The 18434-nt window shown below is 36.7% G+C and overlaps 1 protein-coding gene across 1 annotated transcript in view; it reads left to right on the top strand.

The window, feature by feature from the left end:
• Nucleotides 1–11879, top strand: part of LOC149579446 (uncharacterized) — a 280294-nt gene extending 268415 nt beyond the window's left edge. Inside the window, exons 19-21 of the mRNA XM_089832825.1 lie at nucleotides 10969–11079; nucleotides 11167–11264; nucleotides 11406–11879. Of these exons, the coding sequence (XP_089688951.1) occupies nucleotides 10969–11079; nucleotides 11167–11264; nucleotides 11406–11451 (255 nt within the window). The 3' untranslated portion in view covers nucleotides 11452–11879. The remainder of the gene's footprint in view (nucleotides 1–10968; nucleotides 11080–11166; nucleotides 11265–11405) is intronic.
• The last annotated feature ends 6555 nt before the right edge of the window (nucleotides 11880–18434 follow it).

Genomic DNA, 18434 nt, shown 5'->3' with positions numbered 1-18434 from the left:
TTCTTTAGTGAGAAGTTGAATGATGCTAAAAGTATTATGTCTATGATCAAGAGTTCTATGCTATTGTTCAAGCCTTGAAGAAGTGGAGAAATTATTTTATTTCTAAGGAGTTTGTGTCGGTTGAATATTTGTAGAGTGTCACATTTGTGATACACAATAAAAGTGGGGTCCCTAATTGAGATACAGATGCATTGAGTAGAAAGCATTCTTTTTTAACCGAGATAAAGGTTGAGGTTCTTGGTTTTGATGAGATGAAGGATTTATATGATACTGACCTTGATATTTCTAAGGTGTGGAGAGAGTGCAGAGCACCAAATCTTTCAAGTCAACCAAGTAAGTTTGATGAGTATTCATTCAAGAAGGTATGTTGTTCAAAGGAGCCTAGTTGTGTATACCAAGAAATTCTATGAGTTAATTTAATTAAGGAAAAGTATTGTGGTGGATTGGTTGGACATTTTTGAATTGATAAGACATTGAGTTTGCTTAAGGATAAATATTATTGGCCACAAATGTATAAGGATGTTCAAAAGTTTGTTAGGAGTTATGGAATTTGCCAAGTTGCAAAAGGAGTGAGTCAAAATACTAAATTGTATATGCCTATTTTTTTTCCTAAGAAACTTTGGACTGACATCAGTATGGATTTTGTTCTTGGATTACCTAAGACAACAAGAAGTTATGTTTCCATATTTGTTGTTGTAAATAGATTTTCTATAATAACACATTTCATACTATGTATGATGCAGGAGCATCCAGAGGTATAAGGCCAATCCTGTGTCACCCATAAAAAAAAATATACCTAGACATAGTTTTCGTTTCATGTGTTTTCATTTCTAGATACCCATTTGGGTCAAATAAAGGTTCCAACTCTCACAGTTCCACTATTAGTGTTCTAGGTTAGAGTTTTTAAGCACCTTGGGATATGTGTAAATGTCGTAAAAATAGGACTATGTAAATGGGTCATAATTATGGTGTGTTAGAAGGTGTAAATTGGTGGGATGATTATAATTGTAATTTAGAACATTCCAAAAAAAGAATCAGGTCAAAAGGCCCCACGGTTTGAAAGTTATTGTAGTTTTTTGGTTTTTGGAGACCTAAGAATGCTTCAAAGTCAGGTCAGGGGCATTAAATGACCTTGTAAAGGGCCAAAAAATGGGAGACGAGCGAAGCTGGTCCATAGGGCTATAGAGCACTCCGAGAGCTTTCCGGAAATGTAAACAGTTCGTCAATCGAAGCTACGGTTCAAAAGTTATGCCTCCCGAAAGTTCGGTTACCGTTTTTGGATTCTTCCAATTTTGCATCGACTTCTAGAGCCTTCTATTTTGGTGGTGGATGCCAACTAGCACTTTCTAAAATGTATTCCTAATCCTTAACCCTTTGGGGTCTATTTAAGAACATTTTTGGCATTGTAAAAGGCAGTTTAGAGTGGAGTTTGAAAGGAGGTACTGGAAGGAAAAATTATCTCCAGTTTTATACTATTGTAAGCCCATAGGGCATGTTTTGAAGTTTGTTTTCTCTATATTGAGTGTATTAGCATATTTTCATAGTTAATAAAGTTTTCCCTTTCCTGTTGTGTCCATTCTGTTATTGTGCTTGACCCCATCAAGTAGTATCAGAGCGAGGTTTTTCCTGAGTGTGTAGACAAAGTGCCGACTGTGAGGCAGTTTGCACCAGGACTATGTGGTTGTGGGTTTGAGTTAAAAAGATGCCTCCAAAAAGAGAGCGTGGTGGAAGGGCTGGAGCTATTAATCCTAAGGAGGTTAGAGCCCTCCAAAGGCAAGTTCAAGCGTTGCAGGAGGAGCTCTGTAGAGGAACAAATGTTGCCGCAGGCGACGAAAGTGAAAATGACAATGAAGAAGAAGAAATTAGACAGGAAGGGGAAGTTGAAGGGGAAGTTCTGAATCAGGCAGAGGAGAGGCTTTTTAGGGCCATTACTAAGTTTGGAAAAAGACCTACAATTGATGTGGGTGTATTTTCAAGAAATCTGAAACCAAATGAGTTGATCAACTGGATCAATGAACTGGACGAGTACTTTGAGTATGAGGATATCAGGGACTCAGATAGGGTTAAGTTTGCAAAGGCCAAACTGAAAGGCCATGCCAAAATCTGGTGGCAAGAGGTTCAATTGGAAAGAAATAGGAGAGGAAAGGAGAAGATCACAAGGTGGGATCGCATGGTGGACAAACTAAAGAAGTAGTTCATTCCTGTTGACTACGAGCTTGATTTGTTTAAGCAGATGCATGGGTTAAAGCAAGCTGGAAAATCAATCCAGGAATATACAAAGGAGTTTTACCGACTTCTGATTAGAGCAGGGCATGCAGAAGCAAATAAGGAGAAGGTTGCTCGTTATATCAGTGGGTTGCTACCTAGCATCTAGGAGGAATTAAGTCTGGTAAGAATGACCAGCGTTGAGGAGGCATACCAGTTTGCCTTGCGAGTTGAAGAGAAGCTAAATAAAAGGTTTGAAGGGAGACAAGGAGGGCGCGGTCAAGGAGGAAGGGGTAGTGGTAGGTCATCTGGAGGCCAAAACGAGACCCAAAAGAAAAATGAAGATGTACGTACTAGCAGGAACCAAAGGACTGAGGATTTCAACCGCTCCTGTGATCAAAACTTTGGAGGAAGAGGTAGAGGACGTGGACAAGGAAGAGGAGGCTTCCATGGTACCTGTTTCCATTGCAATGAAGAAGGGCATCGTGCCTTCGAATGCCCTCAACAACAAGGAAGGACAGATAGGAGAGTTGAGGGTCAAGCTAGGGTTGCTCATGTGGATGAGGATGCACAATCATCACATTTAGAGGATGCAGAAAGAGGAGAGACTTTAGTAAATGAAAGGGTCCTACTAAGTGGTGAGATTGAACCAGGACAAAGGAGGAGTCTATTTTGTACTAGGTGCAAGTGTGAGGATAAATGTTGTGATGTGATCATTGATGGTGGTAGCACTGAAAACTTGGTGTCAGAAGAGATGGTCTCTAAGCTGAAGCTCAAGAGGGAGAAACACCCCTAGCCCTATCGGATCGCTTGGGTGAAGGATGATCATAAGGTCCTAGTAAGTGAACAATGTTTAGTGAAGTTCAAAATTGGGAGTTACCATGATGAAGTTCTCTGTGATGTTATTCCAATGGATGTCTACCATCTAGTGTTGGGAAGACCGTGGTAGTTTGATAGGCATGCAGTACATGATGGTCATGCAAACACATACTCTCTGACAAAGGATGGAGTTCGCCACAAACTGAAGCCCATGATAAAAGAAGGTGAAAAGGTATGCAGCAGTGCTAGGATCTATCTTGTTGACGGAAGAAATTTTTTAGATGGCATGAAGCATCAGTGTATGTGTTATGCTTTGATTCCTAGAAAAGATAAGGAAGGTAGTAGTGAAATACCACTTGAAATTTCAGATTTATTAAGTGAGTTTGGAGATATCATCTCTGATTATGTTCCAGAAGGATTGCCACCAGTAAGGCAAATCAGTCATCAGATAGATGTAATCCCTGGAGCTAGTTTGCCTAACAAGGCTGCTCACAGGATGACTCCTACTGAAACTGAGGAGCTAAACAGACGGGTTCAAGAGCTATTGAGTAAGGGTTTGATTCGAGAGAGCCTGAGTCCATGTGTAGTACCTGCAGTACTGGCACCAAAGAAGGATGGAGAGTGGAGAATGTGTACAGACTCTCGAGCTATAAACAAGATAACCATCAAGTATCGGTTTCCTTTGCCAAGAATGGATGATCTTATGGACTGTTTGAGTGGAGCTCAGTACTTCACAAAGATAGATCTCAAGAGTGGCTATCACCAAATACAGATACGAGAATGAGATGAGTGGAAAACTGCCTTCAAGACCAAGGAGGGTCTTCATGAGTGGCTAGTCATGCCCTTTGGATTGATGAATTCCCCAAGCACCTTCATGCGGCTGATGAATGAGGTACTTAAGAAGTTCTTGGAAAAATTTGTTATTGTTTATTTGGATGATATTTTAATTTTCAGCAAGACTTTGGAAGAACATTTATTGCATATTCGTAGTGTCCTTGAAAGGTCGAGGGAAGAGAAACTGTTAATTAATCTGAAGAAGTGTAGCTTTGCTAAAAAGGAGTTATTCTACTTGGGATTTGTTGTATCACCTGAAGGTCTCAAAATGGATCCAGAGTAGGTAAAAGCCATCTTGGAATGGTCTACTCCAAGGTCTGCTACTGAGGTAAGATTATTCCATGGTCTAGGTAGTTTTTACAGGAAGTTCATTAAGAATTTCAGCGGCATATGTGCACCTCTGATTGACACAATAAGAGGGGATAGAAAAGAGTTCAAATGGACTGCGGTAGCTGCGAAAAGTTTCGAAATGCTGAAGAAGAAGGTGACAAAACAACCTGTGTTGGCACTTCCTGATTTAAGTAAGGTGTTCCAGGTGGATTGTGATGCTAGCGGCAATGCTATTGGGGCTGTATTGAGCCAAGAAGATAAGCCTATTGCATATTTTAGTGAAAAATTGAATGATGCAAAGAAGAAATATTCTGTTTATGATCAAGAGTTCTATGCAATAGTTCAGACCCTAAAGAAATGGAGGCATTATTTATTGCCAAAGGAATTTGTTTTGTATACTGATCACCAGGCGTTACAGTACCTAAATAGCCAAGGTAAATTGAACCAGAGGCACATGAAGTGGGTAGAGTTCTTGCAGAGCTATACATTTGTGTTGAAGCATAGAAGTGGAAAGTCTAATAGGGTTGTAGATGCATTAAGTAGGAGGCAGTTGTTGCTTACAATAATGCAGGTTGAAGTAGTTGGGTTTGATGAACTCAAGAATCTGTACCATGAGGATCCTGATTTTGCTAAAGCGTGGAAAGCTTGTAAAGAGCGTGTTCCTGTAGACAGAACCAAGTGGCTAAACTATTTGATTCAGGATGGTATATTGTTCAAGGGTAGTCAATTGTGCATTCCAAGGAGTTCCATGAGGGAAAATCTGATTAAGGGGAAACACAGTGGAGGGATGGCAGGACATTTTGGTCGAGATAAGACCATTGCCATTCTTAGAGAACATTATTTTTGGCCTCAATTGTCACAGGATGTGAAGAAGTTTGTACAGAGTTGCCAGGTTTGTCAAGCAGCCAAGGGATTAAGTCAAAATACTGGACTATATCAGCCATTGCCTGTTCCATCAAAGCCATGGGAGGACATAAGTATGGATTTTGTTCTTGGATTGCCGAGGACACAAAGGGGTGATGACTTAGTATTTGTGGTGGTTGATAGGTTCTCCAAAATGGCACATTTCATCCCATGCCACAAAATACATGATGTTGTCCATATTGCAGACTTGTTTTTCAGAGAGGTGGTAAGACTACATGGTCTCCCAAGGAGTATAGTTTCTGATAGAGATACTAAATTTGGGGGGTATTTCTGGAGAACATTGTGGAAGAAGTTGAGAACGGACTTGAAGTTCAGTTCTACACACCACCCGCAGACAGACAAACTGAAGTGGTAAATAGAATTTTGGGCAATTTGTTGAGATGTTTAGTTGGGGATAAGCCCAAGGGATGGGATTTGATTCTACCACAAGCGGAATTTTCTTATAATAACTCTATAAATAAGAGTATTGGTAGATCACCATTCCAAATTGTATATGGAAATAGCCCAAGGACTGCACCAGAATTGAGGAAGATGGAGCAAAGAGAGAGGACAAGTGCTGAAGCAAAAGAATTTGTTGAACATATCAAGCGTCTACATGAGGAGGTCCGGGCACACATTACCAAGATGAACCAACAGTATAAAGCTAGGGCTGATCAAAGGAGAAGACATAAGGAGTTCCAAGTAGGGGATCTAGCCATGGTACACTTAAGAAAAGAAAGATTTCCAGTAGGTACTTACAACAAGCTGAAGATGAAGAAATTTGGCCCCTGCAAAATTCTGAAGAAACATGACTCAGGAAATGCATATGAGGTGGAGTTGCTAGATGTAATTCACATTTCTCCTATCTTCAACATTGCAGACTTAATAGAGTATCATGATGATGGTACAGATGAGGGTTCAATGCTGGAGCCATGTCCAATTCCTACTTCTAAGAAGGAGGAGATAGAAGAGATTCTGGATAGTCGTGTGGGCAGGGATACCAAAAATAGGAAGTATGAAGAGTACCTGGTTAAGTGGAAAGGACGGCCGATAGAGGACTCAATGTGGATATCAGCAGCTGAGGTTTCCCATTTGGGATTTCCTCTACCATCCATCAAGTGACAAGGTCACTTTTCAATCTACCCTCGGTGTCTGATGCAGGAGCATCCAGAGGTATAAGGGAAATCCTATGTCACCAAAAAAAAATATATACCTAGACAGTTTCTGTTTCATTTGTTTTCATTTCTGAATACGCATTTGGGTCAAATAAAGGTTCCAACTCTCATAGTTCCACTATTAGTGTTCTAGGTTAGAGTTTTTAAGCACCTTGGCATACGTGTAAATGCCAAAAAACTAGGACTATGTAAATGGGCCATAATTATGGTGAGTTAGAAGGTGTAAATTGGTGGAATGATTATAAGTGTAATTTAGATCATTCCAGAAAAAGAATCAGGTCAAAAGGCCCCACAGTTTGAAAGTTATTGTAGTTTTTTGGTTTCTAGAGACCTCCTAAGAATGCTTCAAAGTCAAGTCAGGGGCATTAAATGACTTCTTAAAGGGCCAAAAAATGGGGGACGAATGAAGCTGGTCCATAGGGCTATAGAGCACTCCGAGAGCTTTCCGGAAATCTAAACGGTTCGTCAATCGGAGCTACGGTTCAAAAGTTATGCCTCTCGAAAGTTCGGTTACCATTTCTAGATTCTTCTAATTTTGCACCAACTTCCAATGCAACTTTTAGAGCCTTCTATTTTGGCGATGGATGCCAACTGGCACTTTCTAGAATGTATTCCTAATCCTTAACCCTTTGGGGTCTATTTAAGAACATTTCTGGTATTGTAAAAGGCAGTTCAGAGTGGAGTTTGAGAGGAGGTATTGGAAGGAGAAATTATCTCCAATTTTATACTCTTGTAAGCCCATAGGGCATGTTTTGAAGTCTGTTTTCTCTGTAGTGAGTGTATTAGCATATTTCCATAGTTAATAAAGTTTTCCCTTTCCTGTTGTGTCCATTTTGTTATTGTGCTTGACCCCATCAATGTACAAAGACATCAGATATTGTTTATGTTGCTGAGACTTTCTTCAAAGAGATTGTTAGATTGCATGGATTACCAAGAAGTATTATCTCTGACAAAGACATCAAGTTTGTTGGTTATTTCTAGAGGACTTTGTGGAAGAAGATGGATATTGAGTTGGACTTTAGTTCTACATTCCATCCATAGACAGATGGACAGACAGAGGTTGTGAATAGAAGTTTGGAGAACTTATTAAGATGTTTAATTGGAGATAAGTTGAGTAATTGGGATACGGTATTAACATAATCTGAGTTTTCTTATAATTATTCTATAAATAGGAGTACTAAAAAAACACCTTTTGAGATTGTTATTGGAATGCATCCTAGAGGAGTATTAGATTGGAGGGATGTTGCTGGTGAAGAGAAGAGAAGTGTTGAAGGGGAAGAATTTGTTGGTTTTATTAAGTCTTTACATGAGGAAGCGAAGTTGAGTTTGGAACAAAGTAAACAAAACTATAAGGAGAATGTTAATAAGTGTAGGAGACATCATGTTTTTGAAGTTGATGATGAGGTGATGGTTCATTTGAAGAAGGACAAATTTCCTATTCGAACATATAGTAAGATGGGGATGAAGAAGTTTGGACCTTGTAAGATCTTGAGAAAATTTGACAGCAGTAATGCTTATGAAGTTGAGTTGCTTGATGACATGGATATATCTCCTATATTTACTGTTGTTGATTTGCATAAGTATCATGACTCGGATGATGAAGTTCTTGTACCAAATGATTATCTTAAGAAGCAAATTGAAGAGGTGGAACATATATTAGATTTGAGAGTTGGTAAGAGCACAATAGGAAAATAGTACTAGGAATATTTGGTAAAGTGGAAGTGTTACCTAAATTTTCACCCCTGGCTGAATTTAGGTAGAGTCATAGTTATGCCAATCAAAGGTGCATTCTATGTTTTGCCAAATACAAGAGTTTTGATAACATATAAACCAGAGAGATGAAACATTGCATTTAAATGCGTGAGCATACTATACAACCCGTACAGACAAGCAAGAAGAAGAAAAAGTCAGTTTGAAGGAGAGGTTATAGTACTGTATGGTCTGGAAGGATACCATACAACAATTAGGAGAGGAGTGAATCCCGTACGGACTCAAAAGATACATACCGTACGGCCCGTATAGAATTCATAAGGGAAAACTACAAATAGAAAAGATATTGATAGAGATTGTACGGCCTTAGAGGAAAAGGCATATTTGGAACCGTACGGCCATCAGGGAAAGAGAGACAACAGCCGTATGGTTCAGCAAGCAAAGAAAGAGCAAGTCATTGTATGGATGTGAGGAAGGGGCTTGACCATACGGTCGTACGGTAGAAAAGAGGTCAACTACCATCAAAAGAGATCTTGAAAAGAAAACACCGTACAACATTTACAAGGAGGAAATAAATGTGTTGACCGTATAGCGTCACTAGGAGGAATATGCTAACCGTACCGTGCTTGTACGACGTCACTAGGAGGAATATGCTAATCGTACGGCGCTCAAAGAAGGAAAGGTGCAGATTGTATGACACCAAAAACCGATACAAGGAGACGGAAGTCCATACGGCCTAGATAGAGTGTGACACGGCCAGTTATAAGAGGTAAATATGTCGTATAGACTGGGTCAGATTACTGAAAGATTGAGTAGCTAAGTACCATACGCTATTGGCCATATGGTCGACACATAAGTATATCGTACGGATTGGAAGGAAGGACTGTAGCATAGAATTGCAGACCCCGCCCTGTATCGCACCTAGGGCTCTACCCCAAGACCCCACAAGGGCACTGCCCCTCAAGCCTATTGGGGGCGATGCCCCCTAGACCCCCAATCAGTTCAGTTATCAATCATGGGAAGTGTGACCAGTTGATGAGACCTTGGATGAGACCTAGAGCTGCTGCAAGCATGGAGTGTTTGTATGCCAGAGGTTGAGAGAGCATTGGAGCAAGCCTTTCGAGAGTGGTGCTATGCTTTGAGGCACTTAGAGCAAGTGTTTGGCATTAGGTTGTCTTGGTGGATGCATAGAGAGCTCGAGAGGAGTTGTTCATCCAATTGGAGGCAGTAGAGCGACACTTGGCTCAGTGTACCCAGGCATTGGAAGCAGAGAAGGCGGCATGGGTGGCTATCAAGGTCAGATTGGCTAAGGTGACAATGTTGTGTTAACAGAGGCCACAGATGCAACGTGTTTTGGAGATCAGTTTGGTGTAGGCACGGGACGAATGGGGAAGTGACGTGATGGAAACAAATCTATAGCTAGTCAGTTAATGTATTTCGTTTTGTTACTTGTCATTCGGAGATGACTTTTCTTTTTGGGGGGATGATGTTGTTGGTAAATTCTATATTGTAGCCGTAGAATAGTATCCAAATGCGCGCATGACGGTTGAGTCACCTCTTCGGAAAGGTATATGTACACCATCCGGAATAGACTTTGAATCATCATTGGAGTTATTGTAATAAGCATATTGCGTATATGAATATGTTCTGCATTATATCGTGCTATACTACATGTGTTAATTATCCTTTTACCTTTTATGGTAAACAAAGAATGCTGGATAACCCATCCTATTCTTCAAAATCTGTCAGCTTGGTTTTTCTCTGTTTATTCTTTTTTCGCCAAATTAAAAGATGATTTTTTGTTTAAGCCTTTGAAAATTTGACTATCCTGACAAATATCAGATCACACTAATGCGTTATCCCTATTGGAACATTGAGTCTCATAATCAAATTCCACTATTCTCAGATACCTTGTTTGCAAATGTGTTACTAGGGAAATGTGTCAAAGTGTTCTAAGCATCAAAAGAGGATGTTGTCTTACATATTCAACTAGGACCATACAATTAGAGAGTGATCCAAGAGATTTTCTTGAATAATAATTCTACAAATCATTTTAGGAAACTTGGAAATCATTATTTATTTGCACACATGTAAAACCATATGTTTTGCCAACTGAGATATCATAAAAACAGAAAGTAATGTGCATAAACCCTTTCCATTAAAAGCTTGGAACTGCAATATTGAATATAATGTTTCATTCCACTTATTCTTGTGGGTAAATAAATAGCCTTGCTTGTTATTCCTTGAGAGATGAGAAACTATGAAATGGGTTTGGAAAAGAAAAATATTCCCTTTTAAGAGCCAAATTTGAAGGGCGTGAATTTTCCTAGAGAAATATGTTGGAACCTGACCTTTGAGAGTCTGTCACATGCATATGCACTCACAGTTCCATTGATGCCCACGGCATGTCTGAGGGACATTACTCCGATATATAAATTTATTTGAATGACACAATCCTTCAAAGGCTTTATCCCACAAGCATATGGACCTACTGAAGCATTTGACTTAGATAACAGGTCTAAGTAGCATCTATTATTACTCACTTTAAAATTGAACCTACAATAGACCATTCTACACTTAAAACTTGAGTGGATTAGACTGTAGCTGGAGAAAAGCTTGGTGGGATTCATGAAGTATGAACCTCTGCTAAATGTGTTATTAAACTAGCGACTCGTTGCCAAAAACAAAAAAACTTATTGAGTTAATGTAGAACATTTAGATGACATGATTATGTTTTATAACTAACTTTTTATTTTGACTTCAATCTAATATGAAGTGTTCGATGGTCCTTAACTAAAGGAGAAACAATCTTCTCAGGATATGAATATCTTTTGATTTCAATACATACCCAATTTCAATCAAGCTTACAAGAACTGGCATTTGGGAAATATTGTTCAATGCAACATATAACATTTTACCTTCATACCAAAATTGAACAGGGGATGCATCAGTAAATTGATAACATTTCTAACATTTTCAATTGTTCAATAAGGACTATGGTAGCACTTCAAAATTTCCCATCCAGAAAGATCAGATAAGTCAGTTACTGCCTGCATCATGTCAAGACACAATTGTTCGTGTGTATGCAAAGAATCCCGAACTGGTAAGCAAATATAACTATACCTTGTATTTATTATTGCAATCTATTCTTTTTAATGGAATCTCAAGTGTTTATATTCAAAATCCCCAGGTTAGTGTGGTATCCGAAGCTTTTGAGAATTTCCAGATGAAGACATATGGGATCAAAACTCAAATACATGGAACACCTGAAAGCAAGAAGAATAGGAGGTATTTCATATCCACTAATCCCAGAGCCTAGTTGTTGTGCACTTTGAGCCATTTATTCAATGCTCACATTGTCAAGATCTACTATGTTGTTGAAGTTAAACAGCAATTTATGCTGATTTATTATTGATTTTGACTATTCAGGTCATTGCATAACTCATTTGACATGCATTGCAAAATTGGTGCTTAAAATTTGGCAATGTGCACAGGCAATTTATCATGCCTGTGTTTTGTTTTCTTTTAATTAATGATCTCAAATCATGTTAAATTTTTTCTGGAATATGACACAGTTAAATCAATATGTTTTATCACAATTTATTGGATTTTCCACTCAAATGTTTCGGTCATATTGATGTCTCGGACATCATACAATGAATGCACATTGATACTGATAGCTCAGAAAGATAGGTTATCCGTAAATTCCCAATAGCTATGCAGTAAGATTGCTGAAGTGGCTAACATCAAGTTTTGCTAAATTTTAAAGCTGGGAAAGTGGGAAGCTGTATTTATACTAAAATGCATTGGCACTAGAATGTGTCTATAATCCACTTTCCAGTCATTCAAAGGAATTTTCATAGAAAATTGGAGTTTAAAAACTCCACTTGAATTGTTACAGTATTCTTGCTTTACTATGATGGATGGATTCTAAAATAGTTGTATGTGTGGATGATTAAGGCCTAATCAAAATTATACCCAAACTATGGTCAGTAAAAAGTACTTTTATTGTAGTTGGATTATGAGTTATTGCCAATATCTTTAAGAATTATTTTGCTATCAATAATGTACCATCTGACATATTTATGTATTATGAATCCAAATATTTTCTTTTGAAATTGATGCTTGCAGAGAAATTAGACTTTTAAATCTTTCTCAATAAAAATGTTTAATATTGGTAAGTATTTCCCAACTTACAGGTTTATAAACAAAGTGGTTTTAATTTCTCTTTCTCAGAAGTCTGTACTTCAAGAAACAATTATTTCAGATAGAGATCAAATATTAATAAGAAATTTTCAACCTACCTTGTGAAAGAATTTCCACACTAAATTGTTATTTGGTTATAATTCTCACCCATGACCAATGAATAAAATCACAGTGAGCAAATCTCCGGGCAGCTTTCATTGCTCTTTTGTTTGAAATTTGATCTAAGTAGTGGGTTTTGCTAAAATCTAAGTGTGTGGATCATATTACCCATTTCTGGTGTTTGGGTCATAGAATTGGAAGTTCTATTGATGGAAGAAAAAATATAAGGGGATTGAACTCCATGATGATAATCTTGGTCAAGAATCGACAATAAAATACAAACATGGAGGCAAAACACCTAGGAGATATCTTCTAGCTGCACCAAATGAGTAAATACATTCTTGCACACAAAATCTGAAATGATTGATTCTAGACAGATCCCTCGCAGAAGTATTGTTTATCTACATAGATCGGCCATCAATAGACAGTATATAAATCACATGGTTCATAAGAAATGACACAAGAGGATTCTTTAAGGAATGAATTCTAGTGAAATGTGTAGACAATGAGAGATTCGAGTGCTCTTTTCCTACAGAAGAAAGTATTTATTGCACTTCCTGAAAAGTGGAAAGAGAAACATTTCATTTTACACTCATGCTTCAAGGACAGCAAGGACAGCTATATAAACATTTGGCAACTAACTCCTGGGATAATTTATTCAACAAGGGGACTGTTGAGAAGTTGGGGAATTCATCATGTTGCATAAGAGAAGGGCTGAAATCTCTCCCACTGACGATCTTTTTCCTTGGGCACAAAATTGTTTTTCTTCTTCTTTCTTATAAAAATAGATCTTGTGCTCAACATTGATGTAGGAGCATCCAAGGTGTAAAAACAATTTTTGCATCACCTTCCCCCTCAAAAAGAATTTTCTAGTTTTTAGAAAGGGTTTTTTTTGCCGAAGTTACTATTTTTAGTAAGTTGTCAATTTTGCAAAAGTCAGTAGACTTCCTAAATAGTGAAATGGAGGTGATGGTGAAGGAATTAGACCAATATTTATGGCATTTGGGAGATTTAATTTTTAAGAGAATTTCTCAAATGAAGACTTCAAATGCATTTTTGAGGCCTTAGAAGCCATAGATCTAGATAAAAAGGCTAGATCCTGTAGAGTTGATGAAAGTATGATATGCATCTCTTCATGAGCTTTTTGACAATGTATGACTATTGAAAATCCAACAGTTGGATTAAAAGATATGGCATTCGGAAGTTGTGCTACTCTAGGAGGAAAAATATAAATTCTCAAAATGCTCCACCAAACCCATTTTGGACATATTCTAAGCATATTCCAATATAGAGTATGCTTCTAAGAACTGGAGAGTAACCCTAAGGAGACACTTAGAGCATGGCGAAGCTCAAGCTTGCCCCACCATTCTATAGGGAAAAGGCAATCAAAAGAGAACTATTGCCTCGGAATGCAAATGCCCGGAAACTTAACTTATGTATGTTGAGTGCAACAGGTTTCTTTCTTTCTTTCTTAATGTACATATTTGGAGACAACCCAATTGATCGAAGCCACCCATAGTTGAACTAGTAAGGGGGGACTGGGGTTACATTTTTAAACGTTCTAGGATGGTTAAACTTTTCCCCATGGCACAATTTTGATCATACATATGGTGGCTTTGGCTTACTGATTATTGTAAAGAAAATGTTCATGTGATTGTAACATGTTATTTTTCTAAATGTTGTAATATTATTTCATTGAACATAATGAAAACCAAATGTTCTTATTCTTGATTTTGTTTTTCTTTGTTCTGTTATGCGTTGGTGAATAAGGGGAGTACCCTTCATCAAGTGATAGTAGGGTGGTAAGTTTAAATATCGGATTATAATGAATGTAGTTTTAAATTAATTTAATCAAAGTACATAATATATACCCTAGGAAAACCTTGGTGAAAAACCTAGCAATTATTCTTTAAATATATTTATAAAAATATTCAAGATCTAATTACAACTTGTCAAGATCAATATATATCTATTCATTTGCAAAACATATGAAATGCTCTTTATTGTTAAAAGTATCTCCAATATGTATTATATTCCTTGTGATAATATATACAATCTACAATCTCAATATCCTCTACGATATATGATATTTATAAACTGTAATCAATTTATCCTTTGTCTCTTGATTGTAACCTTTTGTTCTTAATATGATATTGATTATCACTAACAATATTTATTGATCTTCACATATATTTGATATGCCTCTACACATATATCGAATTGCACCAAAACTATATATTAATATCTTTAATGATTTACAAGAGATAAATCTTCAACAATATAAATTTCTTCTATAGAAAACGAATGTGTCCCTTGGATTTTCAGCAAACGCGTCTATTAATAATCACCACTTTTAATATTTATATGAGAATGCTAATCTTTAAGTTAATAGTATATCCTTAATGTTAATTGCACAACTATTTGTAACATCTTTTGCAAATGATGATCATCATTTAGAGAGTTGATTCATTTGATTTGGTTAATCCATTATTTACAAATTATTATTATTGTTGTTGGATTGTCTTGATTGATCACTATTGCAATTGTTTGTTGGTTGATATATAATATTTATTGTGTTCAACACTCTCTCTTAGCTATGGAGGATGTACTCAAATATATGAGTTATAAAATAGTGTTCATCATGGCTACTCGACACAAGTGTTAAGTCATGAAGTCGCTCACATGACGACCATCGACATAGGTACTCCTTGAGGATGGAGAGAGGGTTAATACCTCAAACTTCTCTTGTAAAGAAGAATGTTGTGAGGGTTGATATGTCCTTAGACTTCTCTTACAGAGAAGAGTGTTATGAGGGTTGATACCTCAACCTTCTCTTGTGGAGAAGAATGATAATGGGGTTGAAACCTCAAACTTCTCTCATGGAGAGGAATGCTACATCTCAAGGACTTACTCAAGCTTAAGACTCCTTAGCTAGGAATTTATTTTCCACAATTCCAATCTTATTTCAAAAGTACAAAAACTTAACTCAGGCAAGTTTTTTGGTGTGCATGTCAATCGTTTGTTCATTTGTGATAATGTACTTTAGTAGGATTGCATTCCTTTCCACAATTTCTCTAATATAATGATATTTGATCTCTATGTGCTTTGTTGTGTCATGGAATACAAGATTCACATAAAGCTTCACACATCTTTGATTATCACAATAGATGATTGTAGTCTCTAAGTGATGTCCAAACAATCCATCAAAGAGCTTTGGACACAACTACTTCACAAGCTTCTAAATAGGTTGCAACATATTCAGCTTTAGTTGTACTTTGAGGAACACATGATTCTTTCCAACTAAACCAAGAAATCATAGTAGATTCCAAACTAAAATAACCACATGTGCTCTTAAGATCAACAACACTTCCTGCCCAACCAAAATTTGTATAGCCCTGCAAGTCTAAATTCACTCTTGAAACATACTTCAAGACATATTCAATGGTGCCACAAAAGTATCTCAAGATATGTTTGGTTTTCATTAGATGTATCTATTTGGATTCACACATAAATTGGCTAAGTACACTCACTACATAGAAAATGTTTGGTCTAGTATTAACAAGATACATCGATGATCCAATCAATCAAGTTTGTACATAGTAGGAGTTGCAAGGTCTAAGCCTATTGCATCTTCTCGTAACTTCTTCAAGTTAGTTTCCATAACTGTAGACATGGATTTATAGCCCAACATTCTGAACCTCTTGAGGATATCAAGGGTGTATTTTTCTTGACTTAAGATAATCCCATCAAGCCTCTACCATACTACTAGCTTTAGAAAGATATGCATGGGTTCTAGGTCCATCTCAAATTTTAAAATTAACTCATTTCTTCTAGAGAAGATGTTCTTCATCAGAGAGAAATAGATCATCAACATATAATACTAGGATTAAGATTTCACCATTGAAGACTTTGAAATAGAGATTAGGATCAACTTCATTTTTTTGTAAACCCAAACCCACTAGGTATTTTTCTATTCTCCTATACCATTCATGAAGAGCCTACTTAAGTCCATATAGAGATTTATTTTATGTGTGTGTGTGTGTGTGTGTGTGTGTGTGTGTGTGTGTGTGTGAAATTCTTTTTCATAAATCACAAAACCTTTAGGTTTCTCTATGTAGACCTCTCCTTCAATAACACCATTTAGAAAAAAAAAAATTTACATCCATATGATGTAGATTCCATCCCTTAGTTGCTGCAATGAAAATGATGGTCTTGATGGAAGTGTATCAGTCAACTAAAGAAAAAATTTCTTCATAGTCCATTCCTTCCTTTTGAGAAAAAAAATGAGTTACAAACTAATCCTTATATTTTTCAATGCTTCCATCAATTTTGTGCTTAATCTTAAATAGCCATTTGGAAGATACAACTGATTTTCTTTTGGGTCTAGGTACAATATCCCACATGTCATTCTTAATGATGGATTGATACTCTTCATTCATAGCATGTTTTTGCACTTTCTGCTTTGAGGCTTCTTCAATACTAGAAGGTTAAGTTTTGAGAACATTACACATTAAAGCAACATAGTTCGAGAATGTTTGGGATCTTTTACTTTCTCTAAAGGTGCATCTAGGTGCTACAAAACTTTTTTGCCTCTTGCAATATGTTTCTTTCCCAAAGAGGTATCTTCTTGTTTAAATCAATGTCTTTAAAGGTCCATAAGTAGGATTCAAAGATTCAATTAGATTTTATTGAATTAATGTGGTCTCCCTCTAAATCTCGAGATTAGTATCAATATCCATATTTTGAGGAGTCTCTAGTTCTTCATCATTTGTTTCCATGTGTGAACTGTTAAATTTGTTAATGCAATATTTTTCAAAAATGTATCATTTGTACTTACATCTATCTATTTATGTCTTTGAATGAATATTCTATAAGGTTTTGAGTTCTCATTGTAGCCTACAAAAATTTCTCTTTTTTAGAAGTTGGTTCTAACTTGGTTCTTTTTTGGCATATGAATGTATATTGGATAACCAAACATCAAGTGACTTATATCAAGGTTAAGCCTTGAGAAGGCTTCTTATGAGGTTACATTCTTTAATATTCAATGAGGGTATCCATTTGGAATGTATACTGCTATCCCAAAGGCATTTTCCTAAAGGAAAGTTTTGAGGTCTGGATCATGTATCATGGCTTTATCACCTTCAATGATGGATCTATTATTTTTTCACCAACCACATTTTTTTGTAGGTTGTAAGGAGCACAAAACCCCCTCTTAATTCTTACCTTAGTACAAGAATCTTTGAAGCTTCTAGAGGTGTATTCACCTCTATTGTTAGACCTTAATTTTTTAATTTTATTTCATGATAAAAAAAATTCTAGAGCTTTAGACTCCTTAAACCCACTTAGTACTTTATTAGATTCCTTTGACCTTAATAAATAATTTCAAGTCTTCCTAGAGTAGTCATCTATGAAAGTTACATAATACAAAATCCTACTTAAGAATGACATTAACATTGGTCCAAATTAATCAAAGTTGTACAAGTTCTAATACATTTTTAGAACTACTTTCATTACTATTAAATGAACTCTCAGTGTTTTTGCCTAAGAAACTGTTAGAATATATAGTCCACCAATATAACTAAAAAAGGGAGGAATCAATTATCCAACTATTATCACAATTATCAACCTTACTAAATCTTAACCATGTGGGCAATGCAATTAGAAACCACAACAAGATAGTCATGCACAATAACACCAAATATGTTAACTAGGGAAACTCTTAATCGGAGGGAAACCCCTAGTGGGATGGTACCCACAAGATGATGTACTAATATAAATATTCCTTGTTAGAGGATGGACCATGTTAGGACTCTATGAAAACATTTAGTACATATCAGTCCTTGTTAGGAGATTTTGAATCCATGTTAAGAAATTCCAACCTAGTTAGGAGTTGTAGAAGGCATATGAACCCACTATCCAAACACCTTCAGGGGCAAGACTAATGAACCCATTATCCAAATGATATATGTATTATTCCTTGTAGAGTAGTAGAATTGAACTATACTTCTCCTTCCTCTTCCTCTATTCAGTCAATCAGACTTCTGCTCCTTCTGATCTCAATACCACATTACGAACTTTGCATCCAATAATCCCTTGGATCGCTTACTTGCATTTGCCAAACACTTTTCTCTTGTTCGCACCTCCTTGATTACT

Source organism: Cupressus sempervirens, chromosome 1 (genome assembly GCF_028749045.1).
Source record: "Cupressus sempervirens isolate cs-2001-9-10 chromosome 1, ASM2874904v1, whole genome shotgun sequence".
NCBI lineage: Eukaryota > Viridiplantae > Streptophyta > Pinopsida > Cupressales > Cupressaceae > Cupressus > Cupressus sempervirens.
Note: the sequence above shows the minus strand (reverse complement) of the source record. Positions and strands in the feature narration are given on the sequence as shown.